This window comes from Cavia porcellus, unplaced genomic scaffold (assembly GCF_034190915.1).
Source record: "Cavia porcellus strain 051 isolate PalLab524CR breed Dunkin Hartley unplaced genomic scaffold, mCavPor4.1 scaffold_2, whole genome shotgun sequence".
NCBI classification, from domain to species: domain Eukaryota; kingdom Metazoa; phylum Chordata; class Mammalia; order Rodentia; family Caviidae; genus Cavia; species Cavia porcellus.
In genome coordinates, this window is record NW_026947485.1 from 700,523 (window position 1) to 713,463 (window position 12,941).

General features: G+C 45.7%; 1 protein-coding gene across 4 annotated transcripts in view; it reads right to left on the reverse strand.

Moving 5' to 3' along the window:
- Nucleotides 1-12,941, reverse strand: part of Grm3 (glutamate metabotropic receptor 3) — a 163,457-nt gene that overhangs the window by 49,711 nt on the left and 100,805 nt on the right. For all 4 annotated transcript variants that reach the window (XM_005003643.4, XM_005003644.4, XM_063237360.1 and 1 more), the window contains exon 3: nucleotides 822-1,671. In XM_005003643.4, coding sequence (XP_005003700.1) covers nucleotides 822-1,671 — 850 coding nt within the window. The remainder of the gene's footprint in view (nucleotides 1-821; nucleotides 1,672-12,941) is intronic.

A 12,941-nucleotide genomic window follows, 5' to 3' on the forward strand; every position in this document is an offset into this window, starting at 1 on the left:
ACCCACAACTCTTCCAACCCACAGGAAATGTTCCTGTATAGTTATGCAATACTTTGCAATGCCTGGAAGCCAACCTGGTTCACACATCTTCCCTGTAGAGTCCCTAATGTGTCTCTGGGAACAGTGACATCTTTTCTCACTCACTATGAAAGCTGAGCACTTCTTTTGCTGCAATCACCCATGAGGCAGGCTCTGAAGTTCATGTTCCTTAACAAGGTGTCAATTCCACTCAAGAGTAAGTGCCCACACTGTGTGTGACCAACTCACAGCTCACGACAAACAGGAGTGCCCCTCAGCCTGGCCACCACCAGGCAGCCACCCCCGCGGGGTATCTGCTGGCGTGGGTCTTTCATTTCCACAGAGTGTGGCGCCCAAGACATACTCAAGAATGGGCAAGAATGCCACACGGCACATCTGTTTGGTTGTCTGAAACTTTCTGTGGCTTTCTGCCAGGTGGGGTGGCCCTGGGTCCCTCTGGGTTGCACCCTTGTGCATCGAGATGCGCCTCCCACTCACCTGCACAGCTGATCTCCATCAGGTAGTCCCGGCTGGGTTTCACCCCCATGCACCTCAGAGTCAACAGAAAGGACTTCCTGCCTGAGGTACAGGAATAGGGGTACTGCGGGGATTTCACCCCTTTCTCCCTAAGGGTCAGGCTTCCCCCTCCTCACCTGTAAAGCTGTGCTCCAGCTGGGGTCCACACGGATGGCACCCCCCTCAGGCCCTGTGTTCTGGGGATCAGCCTCTCATTCTGTGGTCTGTCACCCGCTTCCCACCTGGGGTAGAGGGCTGCTCGCCCCTGACCCCTTGCCAGCCCTCACCTGTGAAGTTGATCTTGAGCAGGTAGTCGCGGTACAGCTTGCGGCCGTCCAGGACCTTCATGGCGTCGCACAGCTTGGTGGTGTTGGGGCACAGTGCGCGCTGCATGCGATGCAGGGCGTGAGCCATGGCGTACACGGCGTTCACCACGAACATGATCTTGGACTCCTGCTCGTAGTTGCTGCCGTCCAAGGCCAAGTGCTCGGAGCAGGCGCGCCGCGGGCCCCCGCGCAGGCTGCACTGGAATTTCTGCTCCCAGAAGTCGCGGAACCAGGGGTTGCGCAAGTTTGTGGCGGGCGTGAGCGCCCGAAAGTAGCGGTCGAACTGCGGCAGGCGGCGCGCGGCCAGCTCCAGCGTGAGCGCGCCCCTGGCCGCGCGCTCGCTGCCGCGCACCACGCTGTCCTGCGCGCCCCAGCCGTCACTCGCCACCCACGTGAGCGAGGCGTTGGCGCGGCGCGCGGCCGCCAGCAGCTCGCGCGAGTCGTCGCCGCGCGTGAACAGCACCACGACGCGCGCGCCCGGTTTGCGCTGCAGCTCTCGCACCACGCCGTCGTAGGAGCGGCGCAGCGCCGAGCGCCCCACCTTCTCGGCCGCCGCAACGCAAATGCGTCGGCGCCGCGCCTCCTGCTCGAAGGCCTCCATGCCGGTCTCGCCATAGTCGCCCTCCGACGCCACGGTAGACACATAGGTCCAGTTGAAGAAGCGCAGGATCTCGGCCATCGCCTTGGCCTGGTAGAAGTCGGGGGGTACGGTGCGCGCGAAGTAGTCATAGCGCGACTTGTCGCTGAGCTTGGCGCTGGTGGAAGCGTAGCTCACCTGGGGTATGCGGAAGAGCCGCAGCAGGTTGGCCACCTGCGGGGAGAGGGACGAGGAGCGGGCGTGGTCTCAGGTAAGGCCTTGGGGACCCACTGAGCCGAGCCCGAGGGCACCGAGATGCTGTGCAGATGCACCTGGGCGCACGATTTTCCGCGTGGCGCTGGGCGATGGAGCCTGAGAGGCACACGAGGTGCGCCCAGGACACCGTTCTGGACGATCACACTGGACTGTTTCTAAAATGTGCCAGGTACACCTGGGATGGGTCCCTGAGTCACGTGCCAGGCCCGCCCTCGGCACCTCCCTGGACGTGTCCAGGGACAGTCCCCGAGATGCCCAGGCACTCCACTAGACAGCATCCCGGACTATCCCTGAGATGCGCCAGGTGCTGCCTGGACAGCTGTGGACAGAGAAGGCCTCACAGTGCCTTGGTAAGCAGTGCCAGGGGCGCAGCCACCGAGCCTCACACCAAAGCTCGGACAGTGAGCCACAGTGAGCTGGCCAGACCTGAGACTTAGGCTGCGTGGCTGTGGCTGATTAGGAGCCCAGTGTCTGAGTCTCACTTCCCCCTCTTCAGCTAAAAACGTCTGAAAGAGTTTAATGTGGGAACTGTGTGCCACATGGATTAGACACTTGTTATCTAGGTTTAGAAACATAAATTCGACTGAATTCTGACATTTTTCAGAGCATCTGAAAAACTTGACCAACTTTACCTTTGCTTAAAATTTGATTTATACTTGGACTATGAAGTGATATAAATACACTACTTTTGGGGGATTTTTTTATTAAAAAGGAAGTACTGAGGACAGTCAAGAATGTCACCTACTTCAAAATATTTAAATGCTCTTTTACATCAAAAATTTTAAGTGTCTTGAAAGTCAGCTATCAACAACATTTCGGTGATTTTATTTAGTGTAGAATAAAAAAGGAAAATGACACTTTATCAAGGCTCACTGCATAGAATACTTGCAGAAATGTATATTTGCACATTTATAACTGAACTGTATGTGTATCTAAAATTTACTGTATTTATCCTTACTTGAAACCCATGTATATTGACTTTAATTATGTGATATTTTAAGTGGACTTAAATAAAAATAACTTGAATATGTACCTCAGTATACTGTATGTGCACTGGAATAAGTATAAGCACTTTGAATTTCTTTCTGGAAATTGTGGTTTCACCTTTATCTTTGGTAGGAGGCAGCACAGCTTAAAATAGCCTTTGGCAAAAAGCACAAGCATTGCAAAGCTGCTGACATCCAAGTAAGTCCTGATTAATCACCATTCCTGTGGCAGAGGAACCATAACCAGGCCTGTACCAAGCCACTGTGTATTACTTGAGATCTGGCCCGCTGTCCAATCTAGCTCTGGAGGGAGGTACCCGGAGCTAATCAAATATGTTCTCAATTCAAATCCCAGTACCTTTCACTTAACCATAGGTAGAACAGCTCAGAAATCTGGCGCATGGCACACAATGACATGGAAGTCAGAACCCACATCCTCACACATCTGATATTCCAGAAGATGGGCAAATTGGAAGGAATGGAGGGGATGGTGGATGAATGGGTGGTGAAGGCTGTGCACCATGTACTATTTCTGTGTCCAAGGTCAAAGGAATCGGTACCGATGGCCTGCCTGGCCTCAGCTGAGCAAGGGTGTTGCTTGATGGAAGCAGCAGTGGCCCTGAGCTGGTGCTGTGGCCCAAGAAGCTGGCTCCTGTTGGGTCTGTGCAGAGAGGTGATTACCTAGTCTCTCGGGGGCACCCAGAGGCCAGCTCTTTATGATATGCCAGTGTTCTCATCTTCAGGTTACACAGGTTAGACCTGACTCACTTGGGGAGACAGAGAATGAAAGGCTCTGAAAAATCCCCAGAGACACTTTTCTGGCAGGTAGGAGTGGCAGGGAGAGAATCCTGTCTGCTGAAACTGCTACCCCAGAGGAGCAGGGTCAGTGGAAAGCTGCGAAAGGAGGTAAGTTCCTGTCTTCAGCTGGTAGGATCCTGGGCTTCACATCAGCATATATGAGAACTGTTTACAGTGTGGGCAGGCTGCACAGTGACCATGCACAGTGAGGCTGCAGAGGGGTGAGTGACCATGGAAGAGGGCAACACGGGAAGGTTGGTTACACACGGAAGAGGCACAATGAGTGGCAGCCTGTGTGGGAAGCCGTGGGCCTGAACAGAGCAGTGATTACTGTCATCCTTCTAAGGATGTGTGTATATCCTTGTGTGCACCTATCCGTGGGCTTTCATGGGGAAACCGCAGCCAGCCCTAGAAAACAGAAGTACCGCTGCTGTGCTGGGCTATGAAGATGGAACTCTATGTCAATTGTATCATCTGTCCTGAATAGCTCAGAGCAATAGCCATTCAAAGTTAGGACTTGGAGAGTGACATTTGTAGGATGTTTATTTACAAATGAGTAATAAGGCCAAATGTTCAGTACTTCTATCATGGAGAGTTGCTCCTTTCAGAATTGGTTTCTTTAGATTTTTAAAGATACAGATACTTTATTTAAAAGGAAACACCATGGAACCTGGTGATACCAATCTCCTTTCTTTCCCACCTATGCTCCACCCAGCTTTACTTCGAGAGAACAATCCTCATAGTTCCGTTTATGCTTTAGAAATGAGCTTGTTCTGCCCCAAAGCCAATCATCAATGTTCTGAGTATGTTTACATCTGTTTTCTTCTTTGATAGCCACAAAACAGTCTTTTGTGGTGCTTATCATCTCCATCTTAATATGCAAACACTGAGCTCTGGCTGGTGAGGAAACTTACTCAGAGTTGTCCAGTTAGAATGTGGAGGCAAATCAAGAGGTAAGACCAAGTCTTTTGAGCTGAAGTACCATCGCCACCCTCCAGTCTCCTCTCTGCCTCTGCCGACTACAGACCTGAGGTCTCAGCACAGAAACATCAGGCAGAAGAGTGGAGGAGGGAGGAGAAGCCAGGCTGCCATGGTTTCCACCATGGTTTGCCCAGTTGCTGTTGCTAGGAGCTTTTTAAAAAGAGTTCCTCTAGATGTTTTTAAATTTTGAAAACAAAAAGATAAAAATGGTACAGAATTTCAAAAAAAATAGGAAATTAAGGCTAGTTAATATGTTACATATTGTTATCTTAAAAGTAGTTGTTCAGATTATAAGATAGGAGCTTTACTTTTAATATGAAGTTTAAAACTAAGGCTGGGGATATCCGAGGAGTTGTCAGCTAGTGTTCCCATCTCATTTGTCTAAAGGTTGGGCATTTGACACTCTGCTGCCATACAGTTTCCCTGAGAAAGCATGAAGTAATGCAAACCCCTACACTCAACATCATCTGGAATATAATAAAGGAAGAATCACTCTAGGATAGGGAGGGAAGGAAGTCACACAGTTACGTTAGCAGGAGTGGGCGTAAACAAAACAAACTAGTTATATATGTTTTCCTCTTAAAAAGCTTTAAAAGTAGAGATTGCTCCATATAAATACAGATTCTAAAAATGAATATAACTTCAGAGAGAAGAACTAGGCTCATGACTAGGAGACAGACTAGCTCATGACTGAGGAGACAGACTCCAGAAATCACTCTGTGCCGCTGGGTGGCCCTGGGGTCTCGATGCTCAGAGAGCTAGTGACAAGGTATAGGCATTGCAGGTGTGTTTGTCTCTACATACAATAAACGATCAGTGAACCTGTGAGTGTCAGAGATGAAGGCACAGAATGTGGCAATTGGCGAAGTTATATTTGTGGTTATCGTTTTATTTTGAATTTACGTTTCAGGAGAAGAGTATAGGAGGAAATGGGACCAATGGGTGGGGAAATTGATTCCATATGAGTAAAAGAGGGTGCTCGTACCCTTTTTTCCCTCATTCTCCCCATTAAGGATAATCCTAACATAGAAAGAGTCTTATGAATAATATGAACAGGTTATTTCACATCAAAGTAAGAAGGGACACTAAAAGACAACCTAAAATCATAGTGAGAGCCCAGGGATATAGCTCATCAGCACAGCACCTGAGTGTATACACGAGGTCATGAGTTCAGTTCCCAGTACACACACACACACACACACACACACACACACAAGAAATCATACTGAGTTCTGGAATAACTGGTAGATTAAATTATGGAGTCATTGTCAGTAGTCTCTAGAAATCAAGAATGGAAGACCTGTCTGAGGGTGAAAGTTGTTGACGGAGGGGGTGGAACTCAGGAAATCAATAGCCATAATGTGCGTTGGTAAATTTTGGGCACAGTTTTCTCATGGCACACAAACATCCAGAAATGAACTATGTGATGCTCACATTAAGCAAGTAGAGTGAGCTGAAGTAAATAAACTTACGAAGAACTTCAAGGTACTTGAAAAACAAAAGTGAGAAGGGAAGTCATCAAGATTAGAGCAGAATTCAACGAAATTGAGGTTGAAAAAATACAAAAATCAATGAACTGAAGAGCTGGTTTTCTAAAGAATAAACAAAATAAACCTTTGGCCAAATTTAACAAGAGAAAGAAAAGAAAAGATTCACATCAATGAAAGTAAGAACAAAAAAGATGAAATGACCATGGACACCATCAAAATCCAGGAGATAGTAGCTGCTATGAAAAATTGTATCCTAATAAATTAGAAAATTTTGAAGAAATACACAAATTCCTAGGGTCATACAAATTATAAAAGCTAATTTAAAACAACCTGATAACAAGCAATGAACTTGAGATAGGGTTAAAGAATCCACCAACTAAGAAAATCCTAGGACTGTTGGATTTACTGCTGAATTCTGTGCAACCTTAAAGGATGTCGTTGTACACTCCTGAAAGAAATTGAAAGGGATGGAGTGCTTCCAAATTCATTTACGGAGGTCAGCATCACTCTGATTCTGAAACCAGATAAAGACCCAACTAAAAAAGAAAACTGTTAACAGGCCTGTCTCTAATGAATGTAAATGTGAAGATCCTCAATAAGATTAGCATAGAATGCAGCATATTATCATTGAGGTGATACTTCATGATCGAACAGGTTTCATTCCCAAGATGCAAGAATGGTTCAACATACATGAATCAACAAGTGTAATACATCACATAACCAGAAGCAAGGTCAAAAACCAACAGATGCAGAAAAGACTTTTGACAAAATCTAACACCCTTCATGATAAAAACCTCAAAGAAAACAGGTGTAGGAGGCCCATATCTGAATTTGATAAGAGCTATTTATGATGAATCAACAGGCAACATCATTTTACATGGAGGAAAACTAAAAGCATTCCCTCCAAAATCCAGAACAAGACAAAGATGCCCACTATTACCACTTCTATTCAACTCAGTACTTGAAACATTAGCTAGAACAATCAGGCAAGAGAGAGAAATCAAATGAATGCATATAGGAAAGGAAGAAAAATTATCATTATTTGAGGATGACATGATAATCTACATGGAAGACCCAAAGAATTCCACCAAAAACTCTTAGAATTAATGACCAACTTTAGAAAAATGCAAATTAAAACAATGCTAAGGTTCCATTTTATACCAGAAAGAGCAGCAAGCATAAAGATACTAGAAAATAACAAATGATGGTGAGGCTGCAGTGAAAAAGGACCTTCCTACGTTGTCGGTGGGAATGTAAATTAGTACCACCACTGTGGCAGTCAGTACGGACACTCCTCAAGAACTAAAACCAGAAATTCCACTTGAGCCAGCTACCCGCTGCTAGGTATCTTTTCCAAAGAGCTAATGACATTATACTACAGTGATACATGGACACCAGTGTTTATAGCAGCACAGTGCATAAGAGCTAAATCCTGGAAGTAGTCTGTATACCCATCAACATATGATTAGATAAAGAAAGCTTACTACCTGTATGTAATGGAATGTTACTTGGTTATGAAGGACAAATTTTGAGACATTTGTAGGAAAATGGATGCACCTGAAAAATATGTTGAGTGACTAAATCAGACACACCAACTTACATACTGTATGATATCTCTCATTTGAGTAAGGCAAAGTGATTTTAAAAAAAGGCACAATAAAGGATGAATAGAAAGAGACAAGGGAATAGATATCTTGTAAACTGGAAGGAGTTCAAGAGAATGTGGGTGAGGTGATGGGGAGGGTGAGGGGAAATAGGTAAAATACAGATATGCCATGTACCAGAACCGCATAACCACAGTGATTGTAAACATTATACGCCAGAAACATAAGATAAGATTGATAATATCAACAGGAATGCAGATGAGGCAAGGAGATTTAGAGGAGAGAAGGGGGAGGGAAGAGGATAAAAAAAAAAACAAATTGTGGTATGTACATGTACCCACTCCTGGAAATGATTACAAAGCGCATGTACTGTAAACATGCAAACATGTTCTAAAAAAAGAAAGAAGTGCACAAAGTAATTGTTAGGAATTGGTGCGAGCTCACTAAGAGTGCATCTTGCTGGAAAGGCATCTTTTCACATCAGCTGAACCATCTAAAAAAGCACCAGGGGACCTTAGCTTCAACAAGGCATTAGTGACATTACTTAGACTCTTGCAGGAAAGGAATAGTGATAGGAGTTGGATAACAAAATTATATTTAAAATATATTCCAAGAGCAGCTTCAAAGAAAATTTGTATAAAGTGGTTAAGTAAGGCTAAGCTTCTTATCAATGCCATTGAAAAAAGTATGAATAAACCTTGAGATCATTACACTTGACAGCCAGAAGGAAAGGTGAAAATTGTCTGAGGCATTTGTCTCATAGTTGAGAAAACAGATCTTCAGAAGGGGAAGTGACTTTCAAAAATTCATGCAACCAACAGGCAGAATGGCCGAGTGTAGCCAGTCTTTTGACTTCCTGAAGGGCAAGGCTCCTTCTCTGGAAACAGGAGCCGTTACACAGGATGAAAAGCGGGTTTAAGTTAAAATTGCACGGGTGAAGGAAAGAGAAGAAACGGGAAAATGAAGTGCAAAGTTGAGCACTGGGTCCAGCAAGGAGCAAGAACCAATTCTGACCTTGCATGCATCTGTTGGCCATTTCAGAGGCCACTGTCAGAGCAGGGTGACTGAGGGGGTGTGTTCGCTCCTCAGTTCCGCTCAGAATTCCTCAAAAGCAGACAGAGAAGAGCTTTTCCCATCTCCCTAAGTCCCAGTTCTCAGGCTCTCCTCTTCAGGAGGCCTTTTAAAGATCCTTGATGTTTTGCACCAGCCTCTGTTCTGACCAGTGCAGAGGTACGATCTGCTTTAATCCTCCAGAGAACCTGCCATTGTCCCAGCTGTAGAGCGCATGCGTGGGGATCTTACCGGAAGGAGAGCTTTTGGGTTTGGAGATGGGCTGACCCAGGAGTTCTGGGGCCATCACTCTACTCACTTTGTTCACATCGACTCAGTTCACTCTGCATCTTATTACCGTGATGCCACAGGGATGTGTTTCAAGTTACAATATGTTGCCTACTTTTACTTCTGAGGTCACGTACTCCTTGGTTTGAGGACCATGAGCAATCATTCCTGTTATCAAGGTTATCTTTTTCATTTGTCAGTCTTCACTTTGTGGTGATTGTGGAGTACATTGGTGAGTAAATGCTGGTTTACTCACTGACCATCCATGGAGACAACAGCAATTAGCTAAGATCTACTTGGAAATTTCTACTGTTGAGATGAAAGCTTTAAGCTCTTGCACTGATTTATGTGGGAAAAACGCTGGTCTACCGGCAAAGCCTGTTACTCTGAGGGCCTGGGAGGTTGTGTGCGCATGAGGACGTGTCTCCCTCTGCACACACAGTGTGTACTGTTGCTTCATGTTCCATGCTCACATACTTTGGGCTACCCATTTTCTTGGTGGCTTGGCTGCCTATTCAGGAGTAGGAATTTCAGCATTTCCATTGTCGTCTATTATGTCCCAGATGTATTGAGTTTTCTGACTCAAGAAAAAAATGCTTAAGTATTATTATATTTTCCAGCAGATGCCATGGTCTACACTTGGCATTCCTGTGTTTCCTCCATATTTATAGTTGTGAGACAATATATCTAGGATGGGCTTCCCTGCAGTAACTGTCCAACAAACTGTCGTGTGTTTGTGAACATTAGCCACCACTTTCCTGTCCACCTGAACTCTACGTAGCTTCTCCAGGTTACTTATCTTCCAACCTGCATATTTTGTACATCGTGCTCCATCTCACGTGACATCACACTTACTTTCTCAGCTGCCCCACCAATGGGCCCCTTTCTCTGAGCAATGTTTTTGAAGCATCACTTCAGGCTAAGTGCTAAGGTTAGTCGCTGAGCCTCTTTCATCCATTCATGTCTTTTCCCACCACCCTGAAGGGTGTGGCCATTGCTAGATCAGCCACTACTTTCTCCTCTGTGGTGAGAACTTACAAGGGCTGGGTAAGCGGATTGTGTCTTTCACGCCTCTCAAAGAACAGAGCTGTTCCATAGTGTTTTTAGCTGAACACACTGAGGAAGCAATTGGGTGACTTTCTCCTGTAGCAGGAAGCCTTTCCTAATTACAGGAAGAGTTTCCGTGGGAAAGAGGAAAGCTACCAGCAGGCAATAGGAGGCTGCTGTCAAGCACTTCTTCTGAATCCTATTCAACTTTTCACCAAAGTAAGATTACAAGTAAAGCAAGGAATTAGTGCAGACCTCTAGGAGTCTTCAGCCAATGCTTTCCTACCACTGAAACCAATTTCTCCAAATTATTTCTGTATAAACTAGTAGTGCACAAAAAGAAGTCAAAATTATGTCAGCTGGGGCTGGCCCTTATACTCACACATTCCTGTAAGGCCGGACACCGCCTTTTATTCTGAGGAAAGCAAACTAAGGGCCTTATGATGAAGCTTTGGTCTTCATACCTCAGAACCCTGAAGTTGGCTTCACACAGATAGACTGCTAACGCCACCTGCAGCGAACGAACCGACAGCAGGTGCGCTGGTCAGGCAAGCCATCTCTGGAGAAAAATACATCGTATGTGGGACACAGAATCATAGAACACTCAGAGCTCATCTCCTGCTGCCTTGTTACTGGGAACATATCAAAGTGTATGTTTCCCACGGTGACAGGCAGTTGTAGAGTTGTGCTGCTCAGGTCCCCAAGCCCTGCTTGCTCACTGCTGGGAGTTATGAGTTATGCATGCACTTCTGTGAGTGTTTTGTCCTCTTGACAATCTGTAGCAGCGCAGGAACTCTTCTCTTCAGGACTGCAAGTGCCACACTTTAGTCCAGGCATTCTCTGGTCATGAGGACAGGGCTGTGAACTCCGAGAAAGACCTCAGGCAATCTTCTGTTTTTCATCTTGTGAAAGAGACTGTGTCAGTGGGGAACTCAGAGTCATCTGTGTGCACCCCATCAGCCCCGAGTTCCTCTTCCTACGCAGGACCCTGTGATGTGTCTGTTTTGGACATGAGCTCCATACCTTTTTGCTGACACAATGCCATATTTTTTTTTCAATAAGAAACAAGAGACTCTGCATTTAGTGTAGTATGCATGATTTCCACTAAAGTGACTCTGTGATTTCCTGCTCTGTTTTTGTCAGAACTTTATAGTTACTGGCCCCTGAGCCTTTCCAGTACACTGAAGAGAACAGTAGTAGCTAGCTGTAATGTGGACCTGTGCTTAGCTACAAAACTGGCAGATGCCAAAGAAGCACTGCATTTTTACTTCCAAGAAAAATGCTATTTGCAGGGCCAAGCTATGTACACCTGATAAGGAACCCATGCTGCTGTCCTGGAATGTGGAGATTTGGTTTCCCTTCTGTGGTTTGCCTTTGCCTTCTGTAGTCTACAGGTCACATCCGTGGGGGCTACACCTGTGCTTGTTTCTTCTCAAAGTAGTGCTGAATGATTTCATCCTTTTAACTAAATGCTTATATATGAGCCTGGAGGAGGCTCCAGGGCACCACACTTTGCCCCCTGTCATCCACATTAAATGAACACTACAAATTGTGATGTGAAGAAGCCTGTGTCCTTCCCACAAGACCAAGGCAATCCAGAAGCTGCATAAAATCCCAGATTGGCTGGTAGTCTAGGGGGGCCCTGGAGGTGGGAGATTGTCAAGAAACTGCCTGAGAAATTCAAGCCATTCACCTCCCACTGGTTATCCACCCATAAAGGATGCCAATCATATTGTTTTTCAGGAAGTATCATTCACTTAGCTTTTTCTTTTTCTTTCCTTTTTTGGGGCTGTGCTACGTGTGCACTCTGAAAACGTGTTCCATGGAAACAGTTAACTGGAGTGCACATTAATACTGGTTTTGGAAATCATATGGTGGAGTACAGCTCATGCCAGCACACTCAGAGGGATCTGCAGACATTATATGGCACGGGTCCAGGAGACACATGGCTCTGAGGTCTGTGTTGCCATCCCACTCAGTGGCACGACACAGTCCCATGGCCATTCTCAGAACACCTGCATTGCGGCAGAGACCCTCAAAACCGGCTCACAGTTATCCTGACTTCTATCCCAAACCTCTCCTGAAATCACTGTACTAAGCAGCTCTGATTTGCAACTCACACAATCATACTCTTTCATTTTCTTCATATAAAAGCAAGGAATTGGTCAATAGTAAGGGCATCTACTTTGGTATTCTTGTAGCTTGTCACTGAGCTCGAGATGACATAGAGAGCACAAAGGACTCCGTGAACCACATGATTTCTGAAGACAGGCATCAGGAGACGTGGCAGGTTTTCCTCTGTGAGAATGCCATAGCCATTCAGAAGAGTCTGTCTTGCTTCCTGACTGAAAGGCATTGTCTCAGGGGAAGCCCACCTCCCCCTTTGGTACTCAGGCATGTGCAAGACAACGCAGGAGGGTATTTTGCCCATGGATTTAGTGTTCTTTGCTTCCCTCTTTTTTGCATGAATTCAGTTTTAAGAAATATCATAGAAGTAAACTGGTCTGGTCCCAGGCACTTAACAATGGGGTTGAAACACTGCCTGCCCTATTCTGTCCAGAGTGACCATGTGGGCAAGGCAGCTCAGACACACCCTTTAATGCCTTCAGTTGAGGTTTTTGACAATGTTTCTTGAGGACTTAAGAGGTTAAATTAACCCTTATTCACAAATTAAACTAACTCTTATTTTCAGTGTCCCCTGAAGTCACTTGTATAACAAAACATGTCAAAGATACCTTATCAGCATTAAAGCATTCCTGTTCTTGTTGGTTGTTAAGAAAATGATGAAAAAGCAAAGGCAGCTGAGGCTGCTGCCCAAGCTGTCCTTTTAGGATTGTTAAACGTGGTCCTGCAGCCCTTCAGGGTGGAGAGATGCACATGGTATTATGGGTAGCAAAGAGAATGGCGTTAACTGTCCATCACCTCAGCAGAGTCACCGGGCACAAGAGAAGCCAGGAAGGTGAGGCCCCATCCATAGTGCCAGC